At 34.9% G+C, this 21,512-nt stretch overlaps 1 protein-coding gene across 2 annotated transcripts in view; it reads left to right on the forward strand.

Moving 5' to 3' along the window:
• Positions 1-21,512, forward strand: part of grk5l (G protein-coupled receptor kinase 5 like) — a 78,049-nt gene that overhangs the window by 37,933 nt on the left and 18,604 nt on the right. For both annotated transcript variants that reach the window (XM_051116628.1, XM_051116629.1), the window contains exons 2-3: positions 6,593-6,688; positions 10,100-10,212. In XM_051116628.1, the coding sequence (XP_050972585.1) occupies positions 6,593-6,688; positions 10,100-10,212 (209 nt within the window). The remainder of the gene's footprint in view (positions 1-6,592; positions 6,689-10,099; positions 10,213-21,512) is intronic.

The following is a 21,512-nucleotide window of genomic DNA, read 5'->3' on the forward strand; positions in this document are numbered from 1 at the left end:
CATGTTATAAACTTTTATTTTTAACCTTTTTTATTTTTTAGTCAGTGGTGGAAATGAGCTTCGATAGTTGTGTGTGTGTGTGTGTGTGTTTGTCAAGTGTGTCTACATTTTTAACCACTATCATAGATCTAGACAAACTGAAATAGTGTTTGGCAATCGCACATCCCAACACTGTCCAGAACTTCCATGCTAAGACCGCCTCTTTGTTTTTAAATTTTATAGAACGTTACAAATGTGCTTGACATCAAGCACATCCTAGTACAACTTCTGGCAATTCACAGGAGCTTCTCAAAACACACAAATCCTGCTGGCCGGCCGCCATTAGACACATTTTAAAATATAAGTTCTGTTGCATGTAATAGAGTCAGTCATTTTTTAAGGTCCTACAGGACAGTTTTTTTACTCATTCGGACAAAAATGTAGTAAAATAAAGTATTGTTGAAGCTGGTTTTGGGAAACTGAAAAAGACATGTCAGTAATAATATAGGGTGCTTGCTATTCCTAAATGACGATACACATATGTATACACACACACATGCACCTGACTGTGCCGTGACACACAGTATTTCATGCCATGAATTCCTGGACTGAATCCTCACTCACTTTGATACTGATAACAACTAAATGTGTCGACACACAGTGAGTTTGCCAAGCACTCGTAAATGCCAAACGCTGGGATCCTTCATAACACTGTTTTCAGCCTAGGTGTGTGTGTGTGTGACCTGTTGACTTTTGAGGAGTAGTTCTGTAGTCACCACTATGATAAGGATGAAATATTCAGCTAACTGTTGGGTTTGTTATTCAGGGTTTCTGTAGGTCTTAAATTTAATACAGTATTAAATCACTCTTTCACAATGTTAAATCCAAGCAGAATGTCTCAGATTCAAAGTTAATGTTGCATGCAATGCAAAAAAATATATTCCTCAGTAGCTTACAATGGTACAAATACCTAAACATCCTTAAAAAAAAAAAAAAAAAAAAAAAAAAAAATATATATATATATATATATATATATATATATATATATATATTTGGCGTTTTTATGCTTTTATTTAAATAGGACAGTGTAGTTGGACAGGAAGCGAAGTGGGAGAGAGAGAAAAGGGGGTGGGATCGGGAAAGGTCCACGAGCCAGGATTCGAACTTGGGACGCCCACAGCACTCGGCACGCAACCCACAAGGCTATTGGCACTGACATACCTGAACATCCTTAAATAAAGATTTACTTGAAATGCACAATAAAGAAATTTAAGTCTTGTTTTAACCAAACAAAGGGTCAAAAAAGAACAAATATCTGTCAGTGGTCTGTAAAAACTACTTTTCAATTTGAATTTGTTCTTGTTATAATAATACACTCACTTCATAGGAATCAGTTTCACAGAAAACAAGACTTATGTGATTTTGATTTAAGTAAATATCTTAATGTAAAGATCTTCAGACATTTGCACTGGAAAACAGGACAGAAATACTGAGGAAGAAAATCACTTTTTTAAAGTAATGGAGATTGGTTGGAAGTTGTTTTTTTTTGTTTGTTTTTTTTTTTTTTACTTTGTAAAACTTACAAAAGTTCATGCATTCAATTCCCGCTAAATTCAAAATAAGGAGGCAAAAATGGCCCTTATGACTTTTATATGTCCTTTATATTTATATCATCTGATATAGTTAATATCACACGCCGTGTCGAGTTTGTGAATGGAATGCGCCTCCCAATCTACATAAATGCGTCTATGTTCGCGCGAATCATTCATGATCCAGCTTCACTTACAGCAGAAGTGAGTATAATTAATGAATCTTTGCGATCGCCTTTCCTTATAACGTGGTAGTTAGGAAGTTTAGCGGCTAAACACGGCTAAAGTAAACAAGATCGTCTTTCCACAGAGAGAATCTCTTCGGGGTGAGCAGAGCTCATTTGCATTTAAAGGAACAACCCTTTAGAATGAGATGATTTTTGCTGAGCTCATTTTGGCAAGGTAAAAAGGGTGTTGTTTTACAAAACCATTGAGAATTTGTAATCAAAGTATACTATAGACTTTTCATTAAGACTCTAAAGAATCATATCAACTTGTGGAAAATGGGCATCCGATGACCCCTTTAAATATCACTATTGAATGTTTAGTTTTTAAAACATCAGTACATTATTTATGCATTTGTAACTGTAGGTTAACTGCATTCATGTCTTGCATTAAACAGTCTGGTTCTTATTTTTACTTTGAAGTGTTGCTAACATAACTCATATATAGGACTAAAGTTCATGCATTCAATTCCTGCTAAATTCAAGATAAGGAGGCAAAAACGCCCCATATGACTTTGTCCTTTATATTTATATCATCTGATATAGTTAATATCACACGCAGTGTTTTTTCTTCACGACTGCAAATATGATATTGTATATCAAACAGTCCAGTAAACAAAAATATAACATTAATGGACTAACATTTTAGACCAGTTTTTGCTCTATTTTGTCAAAAAAAAAGTTCCAAACAAAGCCATAGCAGAACTGTTTTGCAGCTGAGCAACAAAGGATGGTGTTTCCTTACTGAATCAATCAGTTGTTTAAACAAATCCCTTGAATGAATGACTCAGTGACTCACTCATGCAGTGTTTTGCCGCCACCTACTGGCGATTTTAGGATTATATTTAAAGTACATTTTCCCTTTTCCCAAAATCACTTTAAATATCACTATTGAATGTTTAGTTTTTAAAACATCAGTAAATTATTTATGCATTTGTAACTGCAGCCTAACCGCATTCATGTCTTGCATTAAACAATTCAACAAATGCAGATTCTGTGCCACCTCTGCATTGCAAACACAAATTTTGTAGATACAGATTTCATTTGTTTAGTAACAGCCCTATAGCGTCTTACTATTTGAATGTATTTATTCAAATTTAAGAATTTGACATAAAAGGTGATGCATGCATTTTATTAGGTTGGCCTTATAAAAGTAAAAATGCTGATAAAAGATTTCTGTTAGTAGCTTTAATCTGATCTGTCGTTTGTTAGCTTCAGGTTTAGTGAGTGCATATGTACAGTGCATTTACATAAAGCTGTGTACGCCTCGCGTCCACCTAAACCTCTACAAATAATTAGACCGGATCCCTATCCCGCTGCAGTCATAAGGGCGGTGCTTGATCTTCGTTTTTCCAGCTGTAATAATCGGCAAGAACTCCATCGAGCTCTCTAAATGTCACTCTCAGAAAGCTTGATTCTTGTTTATATTACTCGGATGAGTGAGCGGCGAGCCTTCTGACCTTCTCAGTCGATCCGACTCTTTTAGTTGGCTCTGAAATAGAGTGAAAGGAAGGAGGTTAATTACATCTCCGCTTTCTGACCCACTTTTCTTCCAGGTGTTTTACGTTGTTTGATGCATTGACTCGAGTTGGCCCATAATGCGTGCTCTGACTTGAACAGACCTCTGGCAGGATGATGTAAAGCAAACATTCCTCCCTGCTTTGATTGGCATCTGTTTTTTTCTGTGGCAATATGGTCACCATTACTCCTGCCGTCACATTCCCCTAAATCTGTAACAGACACGCATTGAGGATTATGTAAGCAGCAGGTTTTTGGCAAATGCTGCATTTCACAAAATCAGATCATCGGGTTTGTTGCGGATGGCCTGCGATCTTTTCTGTCCTTTTCTAATATAGACAACATTTTTGGTTTCTGTTGCAGTCTGAAGGTTTGTAAAATGAAAAACATTGTTGTTTCTTGGCACTTTTATGGCCCATGGGTTGGTTTCTATTAAAACTAACAAATTTAACCAACTTTTTTTTTTGTGTGTGTGTTATGGGATTGTCATATTAAAACTGGCTTGGAAACTCTTTGGCTTGCCTGCATTTATATTCGCTACTTTTCACATGGCTTTTATGCAGTCTTCTGTCCCAGGCCCAAATTCTGACCTTCCATTTTTAAATGCATACATATCCTAGTTTTGAGTAGCAATTGGGTGGGTTTTGTTGTAAAAACCTGGCAACCCTGCAAACTTTACATTAAAACAATAATGTAGTGCTCTAATCTTTTCTTAAAATAATGACATAAAAACATTTTGTGTGAGACTTATGCAAGCAAATTGTGCCCACAGCTAAAGTTTAGCTGCTAAACGCATAACAAAACGGTGGTAGATACGTTAGCCGAGTGCTAAGCTGACTGATAAAACAACACAGTTTGTAAACCAAAATATGTCTAAGTTGCATTCTTATTAAAGTAATTAGAACAACGACATTGTACATTAATTGATGCATTGTAAGAAAATAGTGGGTTCACAGCGAATTATCAGAACTACTTCAGTAAGACAGTAATATCAACACGCTCTCACTCCCAACTCGTCACATATTGACGATTGGTCAGGACCCCTTGGCTTCACGTTTTGACGTTTAGTCATTTTTCGACACGCAGGGTCCTCCATTGTTTTCAGTTGTTTCTTAATTTAATGGCTTGCATGCATTTGTAAAAATTATTTTATATAAATGTATACTTTCATTGGAGCACCTAACCCCACCCCTACCCTAAACCTATCCACTTCTGAACAATATAAAACACGCAACGGGCTACTATAAGTACACAGGTATTTATTGCAAAAACTGACCATAAACAAACAGTATAAAAGCATTACAAACAAGTCCTGTTGTATTCAGATGGCGATCGTGTCTATTCTTCTCACAAATCAATAGTTTTGCTTCGGAACCCTTGGAATATTAATACTTTTTGAATAAATTATGACTATAGTTGTATCTGCCTGTTATATCTTGTGTTTTGTTGACAAATGGTTAGGTTTAGGGGCAGGGTTTGGGTTAAATGTGTAAATAGCGTAATATAAATGAAACTGTTGTGACTGTTTGCATTGAAAAAAATCACACCCCAGCATATATGCAATAATAGCAATATTATTACCCAATATATAATTTAATTATTACGCTAAAATTCCCAGTGCCTTTTGTGTCAGCACATTCACATTCTTCACATCATCATCTTTTGGCAATGAAAACAAAACAAACTTGCTTTGACAGTAGGGATTATGCTAATGTATTAGCATAGTAGTGACAGAGATCGGTAACAGGCAAAAGATCTGAAAATATGACGACTTAAGGCGATTCTGAGTCGACTCTTCTTTTGAGAGAGTATCTTTATGCATAATGCACTTTTTTGATTAACAACTTTGCTTTGTTCACATTGAAGGATAGCTATGTTATAAAAAAGATATTTTTCGAAAACCCATATGAGCTGCTCTTTAATGTTATATTTTGTAATATTGGCATTGTAGTATTTTTGTACTATGAATATTGTTCTTAACCAATATTTTGAGGCACTGTTTTGAGGCACCCCTGATCTCTACACTATTGACAATACAGCTTTTTGGTTTGCGAAATTTAGCTTCAGGAAAAAGACAGAACTGTTCTGTGATACAGTGTGAAAAGTATTTTTAAGCAAATTTATCTCCTAACGGGCCACTGGGCCAAAAGTGTCATAGTTAAATAAGAGCCCTGTCCCAAAATGCCAAACTTGATTTGTATTTACAGCCAGAGACTTGTAGAAGCATATACTAAAATTTCCTGCATAAAAATAAGATTTGAAAGGAATGTAAACAGGATAAAGATAATAAAAATACTACGAGTTAATGGATGAAGAAGTAACTGGACAAACATCCCACTAGTGATTTTGATGTTATGGCTCTTTGCTCTTAAAAATTGTTAATCTAGACGCAAACAGAAATCACCCTGCCAGGTCTGAGTGATTTACTGTAACATTCCTCTTATATTTATTTAAGGTGGCTGCTAGTGTTAACATCACTTTAACAGCCGTTTGGTGGGAAAGGATTTGATTTGTGGCGTCTCATGAGCCAATGGCTCCTAATTAGCGAGGCCTGTCATGTACGTGAGATGAATGCCTTTGGGGTCCAGTCTTGGGCTTTAACTACCCTGATTGTTTGTGTTTAGGGACATTCAGCTTTATTCACAATGCTGGAATGGTCAGTGGCTAAATGCACCATGTTCCCATTGCAGAGTGGGAACACCACAGACTCTATTCTCCTTGAATTCAAATCCGCTCTAAGGCCGGAGTGAAAGAAGCGATAAAGAGCACTTTTGTAACTAATGAATGTGTAGCAGAAGCTGCTCTGTTTTATTGGGCCGTATAAGTTCGAATGCTTCATAAGACAAACAGTTATTGCAGAGCGCGACACGGTTTGTTGTAAATCTCCGCTTTTCTCTCGGGAGGGAATGCATATTTTTGACCTGTGCTGACGTCAGAAATGACACTCTCGTTTTAACTACAGCTTACTTACTCTCAGGCTGAGCGACCAGATGCTGACATGGTTTATTACTGTGCACATGTTCAAAGTCAAAAGGAGATTTCATGAGGTTCAAAGCTAATTAGCGTTCACATAAAGTATCCTGGCAATTAAAGACGGCATGAAATGACATTCACGTTGCATTAAACTTCTACAGTGTGATGCGTTTCTGCATTCAATCAGCATTTCGCCTGTGTTCTCCTGTAAATGTGCATTTTATCAGTGGGGATTGTTTGTCTTTGTTGATATTGTCTGGAAATAGTTTTAAATGGCTGCTTTTGTGTTTTGTTTTGTTTTCTGTCTAGGTGGAGGAGGAAAACGGAAAGGAAGAAGTAAAAAATGGAGGGAGATCCTTCGTTTCCCTCATATCAGTCAGTGCACAGAGTTGAGCAAAACTATTGGTAATGTATCAACACTTAGTGTGTGTTGTTTATACACTTCCTGTCATTTTCATGCTCCTTGTCAGCTGTGGTGGTGTTTTAGCCAAGTGTGATGTCACTTTGCTGTTGGCCATTGTTTAGCTGCCTCTGAGTTTACATTGCCGTTGGCTTAATCCCAGTTTGCTTGTTGATGAGGTGAGATGAGGATCGGTGTGTCCCAAATCACATTAAGTTAAAAGTAGTATGTCAGAGGTGCCTGGATGCCATACTTGTCACAGTGGATTTGCAAAGTATGCATCCTTGCATGCTGTTTGGGACAGTATTGCACACAGTCCCTTGAGCAACAGACAGGGAGTGACTGACCGTTATCCAACTTTTTGACATTTCAGCAACAGTTTTCAAACTTTTACAATTTAGAATACACCAATTCTGTTTAATAGTTCAAAGATTCATATGTTTCCGAAAGAAGTCTCGCTCACCAAGCATTTATTTGATCGAAAATACAACAAAAACAGAAGTATTGTGAAATGTATTGACAATACTAGCCCTATGAAATCAGTTTTAATTAAATTTTTTCCAAATTCCTTTTGTTTTGTTTTTTCCGTTTTAATTTGTCTGTGATCCCATTTTAATTTTTCTAGACTCTGTTTTAATGGTTAAATTAAAAAACACTAATCAAAAAGCATGCCTAATTAATTGAAATCATGAAATTGTACACAATTTAACAGGAATTTATTAATATGGTGAAATGTAATCACAATACTAGCCCTATGAAATCAGTTTTATTTTTATTTTTTTTCCAAATTTCTTTTTTTTCTGTTTTAATTTTTCTGGATTTCATTTGTCCCATTTTAATTTTCATAGACTCTGTTTCAATGTTTAAATTAAGAAAAAAACGAATCAAAAAGCATGTCTAATTAATTGAAATCATGAAACATGCACAATTAAACAGGAATTTATTAATATGGTGAAATGTATTCACAATACTAGCCCTATGAAAACAGTTCTATTTTATTTTTTCTAAATTCCATTTCCCCCCCTCCCGTTTTAATTTTTCTGGATTCCATTTTTTTCCATTTTAATTTTTTTAGACTCTGTTTTAATGGTTAAATTAAAAAACATTAATTAAAAACCATGTCTAATTAATTTGAAATCATGAAATTTTACACAATTTAAAAGTAATTTATTAATATGGTGAAGTGTATTGACAATACTAGCCCTATGAAATCAGTTTTATTTAAATTTTTTCCAAATTCCTTTTTTTTCTGTTTTAATTTTTCTGGATTTCATTTATCCCATTTTAATTTTCATAGACTCTGTTTTAATGTTTAAATTAAAAATACTAATCAAAAAGCATGTCTAATTAATTGAAATCATGAAACGCACACAATTTAACAGCATTTTATTAATATTGTGAAATGTATTCACAATACTAGCCGTATGAAATCAGTTTTATTGTATTTTTTCTAAATTCATTTTTTGGATTCCATTTTTTTTTTCCATTTTAATTTTGCGTTTTGCTGGTTAAATAAAAAAACACTAATCAAAAAACATCTCTAATTAATTTAAATGTACACAATTTAACAGCAATTTATTAAAAGTTTAGCAAAAATTGAATTTTTAAGGACCTAAGAAATGTGTTGTTGTTGTTTTTTTTTCGCAATTTTTACACCTTTTTTTTTTTTTAACCAAATCCTGTGTTTTCCATTAATTTTTCTGGATTCCATTTTCATGGTTTCATTAAATTGTAACAATCAAAAGCAATACTAGTTAATTGATTTTATAAAAAATATTTTTTTATTATTATTTTCTCTATTTTTTTTTCAGAAATACTGTGTTTTACACAGTAAAAATTAACATTTTTCTGGTGAATAAATTCTGGTATATAATTTTTCTGGTAAATATTCCTTGAAAATAATGTTTTAATAATAATTTTATTATTAGTGGTAGTACTATCATTACATTAAGTAATATATTCAGAGATGCATGTACATTTTTCAGCCTGGTTCTCATAAGAGCACCTGGAGATTTGGTTTGGTCCTCACACTGCACATAGTGTGAACAATTAAATATAACTATAATTTTTTTTTTTTAAATTAAATTAACAAAATAATAAAGTGTGAGATTATCATATTTTAAAATGGAATGGGAGTATTACATAAAAATAAAATTATTTTATAGTACACTTAAAAATAAAATGCTAATTGCTTTTTTTCTATGAATTTTCAAAATTTTGAAACTTAAAATCAGCTAGCTTTTATTTTGGCGAGTTGCCAGCAAGTAATTATATGCCCTTCCGGTCTTAGCGCTGTCCATTTAAGGTCGTCAGTGAATGAAATGTCACAGTTTGGGATTGTTCTTTGAAAACGGCAGCGGATAGTCTAGATTTATGCTTTCAGTTCGAAATCATATACAGTATTACTGTCTGTTGATCTAAAATGGTAACTGTGCAGCTGTTAACCATGTCGGTGTGTCTGAACTTATTTACACAGCATATTTTTTATTTTGGACGCACATGTGCTCCTGCATAACACTTTTGTCTTATTTCTGTCACAGTTTCTTTAAGATAAACCAAACTTTTTTTTGACGGGTTGCTGTGAAGACCTTTAGGTTTTTGTTTTAGTTTTTTCTCGAAAGATACAGTAAAATGCTCATGAAGTGAATCTCAGAGCAGTTCTAGAGTTTATGTTTGTGTTCATGTACTCATATTGAGGCGGCAAAGGCTGAAAACACCGCGAGCATCACACGCGCTTCAGTATGTGTAGTAAACAAAACTGCGCGTCAGCGCCATTCATTCGCAAAGACACACAGAACATGCAGGATTCATATTTAAATAGCAGTTTCGCAGCTTAGTATTTAGAGACACTAGTCTATTTCAAAGTGTACTGACCTACTTTTGATTTCTTCATCCAAAATTTGGCAAATTCCATGACATTCCACATTATACAGTAAATACCATTTTTATGACTGGATTCCGCAGTTCCGTCCACTTTTTCCACATTGCGGAAATAATAGGACTCTACAATACTAAAATAGAAAACAGTTATTTGAATATATTTCGAAATGTAATATGGCAATGCCAAAATTACAATGAAAATGATTTTACTAAACTCAAATGGCCTCTACAGTCACCAGATCTCAATGCAGTGGAGCACCTTTGGGATGTGGTTGAACGAGAAACTGGCTTCATGAATGTGCAGCCCACAAATCTGCAGCAACTGCATGATGCTGTCATGTCAATATGGGCCAAAATCTCTGAGAAATGTTTTTAGCACCTTGCTGAATCCATGTCACAAAGAATGAATGCAGATGTGAATGCAAAATCCAACCTGCTACTAGCAAGTTGTACCTAATATAGTGGCCTAATGAAGTATCACTGTATAACCACAGTACTTTTTTTTGTAAAGTTTTACCTTTTGTTTTGTGTCTCAGAGCGGGACTACTTCAGCCTGTGTGACAAGCAGCCCATTGGGAGACTTCTGTTCCGCCTCTACTGTGAGACCCGACCAGAGCTGCAGCGATGCATCCAACTCCTGGACGCCATGGTACGTCTGCGCACACATCTCCAGCACTCAATGCACCTGGGTTATGTTTTAATGAAAACTTTATTATTATTTAGGATTGTCCAAACGCTCAGAATCTCTCAGGTTTCTCGTAACACTCCATCAATGTTCCACTGGCCCGGACAACATGCCTCCCACATGACTAGTTTGGGCTATCATGGAGTCAAGCCCAAAATATCAGGACCGGCATGTGGTCACTGAATGAGGCCATTGTCTGGTCTCTCCAACACCCCTATAGACCCCAAACAGTCTGAACCCCGGGAACCTGAACCCATGACAGGAAGTCGCCGTCATAAAACACGGGGCGGCATATTTGTGTTTTTTAGGGCTTGGAAAAGGTGTTCATCTTGTTTATGGTGTCTTGGAACGTTCTCCTTCTCATTTTAACAAAAAACCTTTGTGCGGTCTAGCTGTATAAGTGAATAGGGAAGCTTTATTGATGTGTTTCAGAGACGAACGTAAATGTCATCTGAAAGTCAAATAAAATGAAAATGTGCTCAACATAAAAGCGTCGCAGTCGTGCCTGGGTTACAATATTACAGCTAATGAAATAAGAGTAGAAGGGAAAATTCCTTGATGGTCATGTGTGAGGTTGTTTTTTGGGATTTTTTAGGTGTTATTTTAGGAAGAATAGCTGTCATTAAAGGTGCACAAGACCACTTATTTCTATTTAAAATAAATAATAGTAGTAGCTGCTTGTTTGGAGAATTTACTTTTGATTGAGTCTGACAGAGACTGTCCAGTCATGAAGTAGCAAAGAGCCCAATAGGACCCCAAAATTATTTCTGTAAAAATTATTTTTTTGTTATAGAACAATAAACACTATTATATAATATGTAACATATGATAAAATATAATCATCATTCAAAAGTCTCTTATGCTCACCAAGGCTGCATTTATTTAATCTAATTACAGTACAAACAGTAATATATTGAAAAATTATTACAAATTTAAATTAAATGTTATATTTTTATAATGTAATTTATTCCTGTGATCAAAGCTAAATTTTCAGCATCATTACTCCAGTCGTCAGTGTCACGTGATTCTTCAGAATTTATTATAATATGCTGATTTTTTTCTCCTCAAGAAACATTTCTGTTCCCCATTATTATAAATTTTAAAAACATATTTTCCTTTTATGTAAACCATGATACATTGTTCTCCGATGAACAGAATTGAAAGATGAATTCAAAAGAACAGCATTTATTTGAAGTTGAAATCACTTGTAACACTGAACATCGGAACTGTCACTTTTTATCAATTTAATGCATCCTTGTAAAAGTAATAAAAGTATTCGTTTCAACAAAAAACTTACTGGCCCCAAATGTTTGAACAATATAAATTTATATTTCATAATAGTATTTGTTTTACCTCCTTTTATGATGATTTTTATACAAAAAATCATTGCTTGCAAACAGTAGGGGTCTGCTGATTTTTGCACGCCGATATTTTTACGGTTATCGGTATCGGTCATTTTCAAAACCGGTTTGCCAATAAAATAATTTAAAAGCATTTAAAAAGGATATTTGTCAGAGTCTTTGTTATTTTTATTTTTTACACCGGACATACATATCGGTACAAAATATTGGTTATCGGTCTATATGATCTCTAATAATCAGTATAATAATCTAATATCAGTATCGGCATCGGCCCTGAAAAACACATTTCGGTCAACCCCTAGCAAACCGGATTATTTACATTACTGAATTACAGTTAGATCTTGTTAAATAATGAAAAGAGCAACAAGCAAACTCAATTTTGCAATTTCTTAAATTTTTATGGTGAAATATGGGCCCAGCGTACTCTTGTCAGGCTTTGTGAGATTCACGCAATTAAACTGTATTCTCAAGAAGAAGAAACAACAACCCTGTTTGCTAGATGTATTTTTCAGGGCTGATACGATTATTACAGATCAAGTAGACTCATAACCGATATTTTAAACCGATATATATGTCTTGTGTAAAAATGAAAATGAATGTCAAAATTAAGAATAACAAAGGCTCTGACAAAAACTTTCTTTAAATGCTTTTAAATTATTTTATCGGCAATTCTGTTTTAAAAATGACCGATACGTTAACCATAAAATTGCTTAATATCAGTGGCCATAATCGGTCAGCCCCTACTGTTTGCATACAAAGAGCAACAAATAAACTCTTCTTTTGTGAAGACAAAAGAAGACTAAACAATTTCTTTTGTGAAACAATTGCCATAGCATACTCTTGACTGGCTTTGTGAGACACATCCAATTAAACTGTTCTCAAGAAGAAGAAACAATTCTGTTTGCTAGGGGTCAACCTATATGTGTTTTTCAGGGCCAATGCAGATACCGATTATTACATCAAATAGACCGATAACCGATATTTTGAACTGATATATGTCTGGTCTAAAAATAAAAATTTATCTCAAAATTAAGAATAACAAGGGCTGACAAAAACTTTCTCCAAAAGGTTTTAAATTCTTTTATCTCCAAATGAACATAGATGAACATAAAAATGCTTCATGTCTGTGCTGAAAATCAGTCAACCCCTACTGTTTGCATACAAAAGAGCAACAAATAAACTCTATTTTACAGTTCCTTTAGATTTTTAGCGTGAACAATGGCCCTAGCATACTCTTGACAGGCTTTGTGAGACTTGCCCAATTAAACTGTGTTCTCAAGAAGAAGCAGAAACAACCCTGTTTTCTAGGGGTCGACCGATACGTGTTTTTCGGGGTTGATGCTGATACCGATTATTACAGATTAAGTGGACCGATAACCGATATTTTGCACCATATATATGTCTGGAGTAAAAATGACAATTTATGTCAAAATTAAGAATAACAAGGGCTCTGACAAAAACGTTCTTCAAATGGTTTTAAGTTCTTTTATCTCCAAATAGGTTACAGCAATAACCATAAAAATGCTTCATATCTGTGCAGATAATCAGTGAACCCTTACTGTTTGCATACAAACAGCAACAAATAAACTCTATTTGACCATTTCTTTTGATTTTTAGGCTGAAATATGTCCCTAGCGTACTCTTGACAGGCTTTGTGAGATTCACCCAATTAAACTGCTCTCAAAAAGAAGAAAAAGTGCTCTTTATGACCTGCCATACGTCAAATGGACTTTAAATAACAAATTGAGTGTAAACACAGAGTTGTATTGAACTGAAAATGCATGAATGCGTTTATGTATGTATGCATATGTTCTGCAGGCAACGAGCGTGTATGCGCGTTTGTGCGAGTCACCATAAGGAAAGAGCCCGGGGGACTTTTTGAGGCCTGCTCTGACGTCAGAAAGTAGCGGGATCTCAATTGTTGTGGCGAGTTAGACAGCACTGTCTGTGTCTGCTCTGTGTGAGATCTCTGTGTGTGTGAAACGAGGAAAGAAGCGCGAGAACTTCATGCGAGAAACCTCTTCACGCGTTATTTTGGGTTTATGTGTACACAAAAGACAAATGAAATGTGCACGCCGCTGACCTTTTTGGTCCGGGTTTTGTTTTTCCATCTCGGTGGAGGCGGAATAGTCCGATGTTATCGCACACATCAGATTGGCCCAGTTCCCCTGTGTCAGAGGCAGTCCGTCATTTGTTTTGGCCTGGTGGCTCTACTGTACAGTTCAGAGTCACTGACGTAGGTCTGTTCTCAAACCACTATTATGATTGGATCTCTCTTTGTATGTGTATGTGTATGTGTGTTTGTATTTTCTGCTTTTTTCCATGCGGTGACCTTTAACATGCAGGCATAGCAAATTCCCCTGCAAATTCCATCATTTCCCATTCAAAAGATGGTTTAGAGAGCAGAATTTAAACAGTGTCTCCTTTTTCAGTGTCAAAAATTTACAGTTGTAATGTGAGCAGAAAAAGATGTATTCTAGGTTCAGTACAGGTTACTTCGGTCGACAGTATTTGTGATACAAGTACCACAGAAAAATATCGGCATGTTCCCAAAAAAAAATCACTGTTAAAGTAAAGCAATAACAATGAAAGTGCACGGAGCCAGTGAATAAACATTACAATGCACATTGTTTTACAAGTATAGCCACATTATTCATTCACTAAATGTACGTAGACACATATTTATGCCTAAACCCTGTGTATGAACATATTCATGCAGAAATATTCGTTTCTGAAAAACAGAATTATATCTATCTACTCATTTTTTTGTGTCAGGAGGGAATATATAATTAGACACACAATTTTAGAATAGAGACAATTTCAGTTTTTTAACCATTATCTTGACATACTGTAATATTCCAGTGTGTTTTTCATAGTACTATTATTATTATTATTATTATTATTATTAATAGAAATTACTTAAGGCATTTTTTTTTCTCACCAAGACTCAATTTATTTGATGGAAAAATACAGTAAAAATAGTAATATTGTAAAAAAAATATTATTGCCATTTTAAAATAACTATTTTTATTTAATATGTTTTAAAATGTAATTTATTCCTGTGATGCAAAGATTAATTTTCAGCATCATTACTCCAATCTGTCACATGATCCTTCAGAAATCATTCTAATATGATTTGCGGAAACATTTCTGACTATTATCGATGCTGCTTCATATTTTTGTTAAAACAGTGATATATTTTTCAGGATTCGTGGATGGAAAGCAGCTCTCACAGATAGAAAGCAACATTATTGCAAAATCATAAATGTTTTTACTCCCACTTTTGAAGAATTTAATGCATCCTTGCTGAATAAAAGCGGGCCTTTGTGGTTCAAGTCTTGCTGTTTCAGCCAGTTAAGAATGGCACACACAACTTTACTTAAAGATCTTGTTACTTATTAACTGTGAACACATACTCCCTCATTTAAAACAGTCCAGATTTGTCAACATATGAGGGTAAGAACAAATTAACACCGGTGAAGTCAGTACACCCAGTCACTTTTGCAAGATATTTGCAAGAAAGGGATGTGACGTAACTTACCGTAAAGCAGTGTTTACATGTAAATTCCTTCCACAGGACTTATTAGAGTAACTAACAACCAGAGTTTCATCAACCTGGAGAAGTAGTCCCACCTTAAAACAGACTATTTAGAATGTTTCTTTAGACAGTTTACCCAAAGATGAAAAGTCTGTCATTAATTACTCACCCTCATGTCATTCCAAACCCAAGACCTTCGTTCATCTTCAGAACACGAATTAAGATATTTTTGATGAAATCCAAGAGCTTTCATTAGCCACATTTCTATCAAAGGATTTTTTTTCGAAAAAATATTTAGTTCTTCAAAATTTTTACCGATATAGATGATGGAAATGCCATTATCGATCAAATTTCTCATGTGTCGACACAATGTTTTTCATTTAACTTTAGCGCATAAATTCTATATCGATAGTTCATGTCACAAAAATTTGTTTGAAAACACTTTTTGTTGAGAAAAGGGCCAAATAAACGTGGTGTCACATGACAGAATTGGCCTATAGGCAGCTTCCGTGTTCAAGCTGTTGCTCACGTTAAAGCACTGTTTCTCTGGTTTTCAAAAGTGAATGAAATCATATTCATATTTCAAAAAATATTTTATATATGGTGAGAAAAAGGCAAGTTGCCTTTCAATTAATTTGATGTTTCTTTAGTACATTGCAAGTTAAAATTTATTCATTTTGTACCAAAAGTACTATATTTACATTAATTCATTTTGGCTTGTTAGCTTAGGGCTATATTTTCATTCTTGTTTTGTTCTAAGTTCTGTTCTACAGTTAAATTTAGGATTTGTTGTGGAGTGATGGGAAGTAAAAGAGCATGGTTTTTAATATTTTTGACTGACTGTATTTTATGATGACAATGAACAGGCTGCGTTGTCAAGTCAGTAATGCTTAACTGCACGATCACTTGATTTAACTTACAATACTCCTCCTTTTGTGGTCATATAAAACTTAGACATTATTCAAAACTATTTGAAATATTTATTTTATTTGTGTACAATCACAATAAAAACAGAACATTGTACTTTTGTAAAATAAAGGAAACAAACAGGATGCCACTTTCTCGAGCGCATCACAAAAATTAAACAGAATTCTGCATATAGGCTTGTTGCACAGTATTGCAAAATATATTTCACATATAAGCCTATTTATTTCTTTTATATAGCCTATAGCTTTATTGTATTTTTCTCTGTTCACAGAAGCGCTGCAAGTGTGTGAAGTGACTATGTGAATCCTCACGTTCTGTTTTTTATGCTGCTTTTTGCGTCGTTTATTAATGCTTAATGTTTATGAATAGGCCTATTGCTTGATGCTCAAGTACCTAAATAGTCTATAGGCCTAACTAAGTACAAAAAAAAACAATGGACACTTGTTATTAAAAAATAATTTTATGTAGACCTATACAATAGCCTATATAATAAAGTTTTGTTTCAAATGTATAAAGAACAGGCTAGTAGCCTATGTAGTTTGCACAATAGGTGAAATTATGTATGGAAATAGCTCAAGGGCACATCATGCACACCATTTTATTGGTAAAAAGCCAGTTGGATGGAAGCAGGCTGGAGACAGCAAGTTTTGTTTTTTTTTGCATATTCTCACAAAACCTGAATGGAAACTTGGCTATTTTTGGATGAGCTATCCCTTTAAAGGCAACTCTGCATATTAAGACTTGTATCAGGTTTAATGTAACGTAATTCATGTCTCTTACTGAAATATGTAGTAGAAAACCCACAAAAGATTTACGTTATTTAAAAAATCCACATCACTTTGTACATATTTTGGACTATGGGGGGTGCCATTATTTTGATGACGCCAAATGGTTGCAATCGTGAGCTACTGCCACTATCTATTGGAATTTTTTTTATTTTATTTTACTGCAACACAACTCAAAAAATAAAATACTGACTCGATGCCACATTGCTTTTGGTTGTAATTTTTTGTCGAAGGGCAACAAGAGAAGCAATGCAAGTCTTCACTGCTTTCCTAGTGATAAGAAGAGGAGAAAAGAATAGGAAGATGCCTGTGAATGAATTAAAGCTTCCTAAAGACCTGTGTCTTTGTTCTCTCCACTTCAGCCCTGATGCCTTTGAGGCTTTTAGTAGACCACAGCTACTGAAAGAGCTTACAAACGGCAGAGACAAGAAACGCTAGATGCCATCTTGGCAGGATGCAAACATGCCGACGCTTGTCATGGCGCCACAGACTCCGTTTAGTCTCCTTGTGGAGAAAAAAACGATGGTACGGCGTTTGGTTTAAGCCTACGCCTGTGAGCTCTTTCAGTAGCTGTGGATCGTATCGCCACTACATTACAAAGTACAAACGTTTCACGTCATCGAAATAATACCCCCCCCAGTCCAAAATATGTATATAACGATGTGGATTTTTTTAAATAACGTAATTCTTTTATGTGTTTTCTACTACATATTTCAGTAAGAGACACCATTTATGTTATATTAAGCCCTACATAATACCCGGGGTTCCCTTTAAACCCTTTTCAGATAAAACATTGATCAGCACACTCACGTAGAGCACGTCGAATATGATAAACAAGGCTTGAACATGGTTGCTTGACAAGCAAGAACCGCTCCGGTTTGTTCTCTTGCGTCACACAAGCACATCTGTGCTTCCCCGATGATTAATTGATGACAATATATAAATTTCTGGAAGAACTCCCCCTTTAACGTAGGCACTAGCTGCAATTATTTCCATAGAACCAGCTTCTATTGAACTGTGAACATTCCTTGTAACATTCTTTTCTTCCCTCATTACTCACAGCACTATTTTAAATCTTCCATCGGAGGAGATGCCAAATGTGTTAAGGGGAATGGAAATCGTACTGCTGTATGTGTCGAGACGCAGTATCCGCGCACACACACAGTCCCCCACTATGTAATGACGTTCAATGTATTTAGTGACGCTGCTGGGCCGTGCTGTGGCGCTCCAGGACCTTATGGAATCCTGCCGTGTTGACTGGCTGGTTACCAAGCAACCTGAAGTCACACACACACACACAGAGACACGACGGGCTTCATGAAGCATGTGTGTGCGCTCTGTCGTGAAGCATATGTGTGACGCGTGTGCAGACACATGATTTGCGCGAAAACCTATTTGCGGGTACATATGCTTTGGTGTGTGCGCGCAGGCTTGTGTGTATGTGTGTTTACATCATTCGGGACGCATCGGAGTGGGGGCAGGTGGTCATGGAGAGTCTTGCGTAATGGGATCCACAGAGCACGAGGGCCGGAGAGGGTGTTGATGAGGGTGTCATCAAGCATTACCCCCCCCAACACACACACATAGGCACATTTAAGGCCCTTAGGGAAAGGACGTGCCAGACTGTGGAGCTCATTCATTGTGTAATCACTCACAGACTCAATTACATGATGCCTCTGCCTCATTCAGCATATAGAAATGGATACGGACTGAAATGGTGAAGTCACTGGATGTAGTTTCTGCTTTCCTGTGTTGAACAAGTGGTTTGAGTTCACTTAATACTCTCTGTTGGTCTCGGTTTCGTTAGTCTCGTGGTTTGCGAGTATCGGAGCAAAGTCTGGTGCATATTAGTCTCACATGACTAGTTCGTTTGGCTAATACGTAAAGTGTTGTATGCATTGCAGCTTATTCTGGGCATGAAAGAAACACTGTCTGACTGACTAACCATAGTTGTTTTGTTTTTACATGTTGTGCGTTTTGAAATAAATGATATATCGTAATCATTTACAGACTCGATTACAGACTTTTTTTTTTTTTTTTTTTTTTTCCTTGAAGGAGAAGTCCACTTCCAGAACAACTATTTACAGATGATTTACTTACCCCTTGTCATCCTAGATGTACATGTCTTTCTGTGTTCAGTCGTAAAGAAATTATGGTTTTTAAGGAAAACATTTCAGGATTTTTCTTCATATAATGGATTTCAATTCTGCCCCCGATTTTGAACTTCCAAAATGTAGTTTAAATGCAGCTTCAAAAGGCTCTAAACAATCCCAGCCGAGGAAGAAGGGTCTTATCTAGCAAAACGATCGGCCATTTTTTTTTCAAAAAATAAAAAATTGTATACTTTTTAAGCACAAAAGCTTGTGTAGCACAGGCTTTGGGATGCACGTTCACGACACAACATACTATTGAATAACGTCGAAAGGACACGTGAAACTACAGACCCAGTATTTAAAAAGCGAACGCACAAAAACTAATGAAGTGCAAGTAAGTTAAACGCCGTTTACAAACAAAAAGGTACAACAATGTTGGATGATTCTGAAGTTGTAGGACAAAATAAGATGGAGTTTTTTTGCCGTACTCTACCTTTTTAACCATGAACTTTGACATGGTTCGTAGTAGTGATGGGAAGTTCAGATCATTTTACCGACTCGGATCTTTGAGTCTTGTTCAGCAAAATGAACGAATCATTTTTCGAGTCATTTCATTCATTTTAGCAAAATATAATTAAAATGTTACGTGTTTCTTTCCTAACACATCTACTGCTTACACAAACGTTGATTACACTACAAACAAGACAAAACTGTAATGCTATAAGAAACAGAAAAGATTAATTCATTGTTAACCTGGGTCTTTAGTCTGCTACAGTTTAGATGTTGCACATCCGCGACTGAACGAATCACTCCCTGAGACGACTCATTCTTCTGAGTCACGTTAAAGATTCGTTCAAAATGAACAAATCATTCAAGAATGCGCATCCGAGAGCCTGTGGTACATAAGCTTTTGTGCTTAAAAAGTATACAAATTTTTATTTTTCAAAAAAAACCAAAAAAAACTGACCGATCGTTTCGCTAGATAAGGCCCTTCTTCCTTGGCTTACATTTTGGAGGTTCAAAATCGGGGAACAGTTGAAGTCCATTATATGCAGAAAAATCATGAAATGCTTTCCTCAAAAACCATAATTTCTTTACGTTTTTTTACCTTTTTTTTTTTTTTTTTACTGCATACCATCTAAAAGTTTGGTTCTTGCACCCTTAGTACGCTAGTTTATCTTATTTTAATATTATTTATAATATTACTTAAATTTAATTATTTAAATTATTTAATAATTATTTAATTAATTAATTATTTAATATAAATTATTTAAATTTATATTACTGTTATATTACTTATTATTGTTTTATTCATTTATTTTAAGTTTTTTTTTTATTTTTTATTTTAGTAGTTTTATGTTCTTTGGGGTTTTTCAGTTTTTGTATTTTTAGTTTTAGTCATTTTAAATTAAACTTGCCTTGTGAATTAATCACTACTAAAACTGAAAAAAAGAAGGAAAAAAAAGATTAAAATTAACACAAAACTTGAAAATATACATTTTCAAATCAAAAAGTATTTTTCAATTAATTTTGATGTGTATATTTTTGAGGGTTTGCTTAATTTCTTTTTTTCTTTTTAGTTTTAGTAGTTTTATGTTCTTTGTCTTTTTTTTCAGTTTTAGTTTTATATTTAAATATATTTTAGTTTTAGTTTTTGTAATTTTAATACTTCAGATTAAACTGAAAATTGAAGTGTTGCCTTGCCAACTAACCACTACTAAAACAAAAACAAACAGTGAAATTAAAACCTAAAAATATCTAAATTTAGCTTTAATTTATATATATTTCAGTTTTCATTTTAGTCATTTTAATTCTTCAAAATAAACTACAAAAAATTAAAATAAGAAGTTTTTCAGCTAATATTTATATTTATATTTTATTTTATTTGTTTGTTTGTTTTTTTAAGATTTATTTATAGGCTTTTTAATGCCTTCATTTGGAGAGGAGAGTGTAGAGCAGACAAGAAAGCATTGGGTGGAGAGAGAGCGGAGTGGGATCGGCAAAGGACCACGAGCCGGGATTCGAACTTGGGTCGCTGTGAGCGTTGTTGCGCTCACATGTCGGCACACTAACCGCGAGGCTGTTGACACCGACATTTTATTTTATTTCAATAATGATAATTTAAGTAGTTTTAATTTTAGTTAACAATAACAACACTGATTGCCAACTGCGTTGTTTAAAGGGGTCATTAGATGCTAAGTTCACTGTTGTTTGAACATTAATGTGTGATGGCAGTGTATGTACAAATCTACCCTATAATGATAAAAATCCATGCAGTGGTTTTTAATTCATCTGTAAAAATAATATCCCCTTTTTCAAATCGAGCCGTTCTCAAATGCCTGTCGTTGTGGCGTCACACCAACAGAGGCCGCTCCCACGATAGTTGATTGACATGAGCGTCTTACCTCAGACCAGCTGTCACAGTTCACCCTCTTTGTTTTGATGCCAGAGCAGGGATGTAAGGTAGACAAGAATATCTCTGATTGAGCGATTGAGGTGTTGTGTTGCTGGATGTAATAATGAACATAGTGGTCGTCATTTACTCCCGACATCTGAGCCG

The sequence above is a fragment of the Labeo rohita genome, chromosome 8 (assembly GCF_022985175.1).
Source record: "Labeo rohita strain BAU-BD-2019 chromosome 8, IGBB_LRoh.1.0, whole genome shotgun sequence".
Taxonomy (NCBI): domain Eukaryota; kingdom Metazoa; phylum Chordata; class Actinopteri; order Cypriniformes; family Cyprinidae; genus Labeo; species Labeo rohita.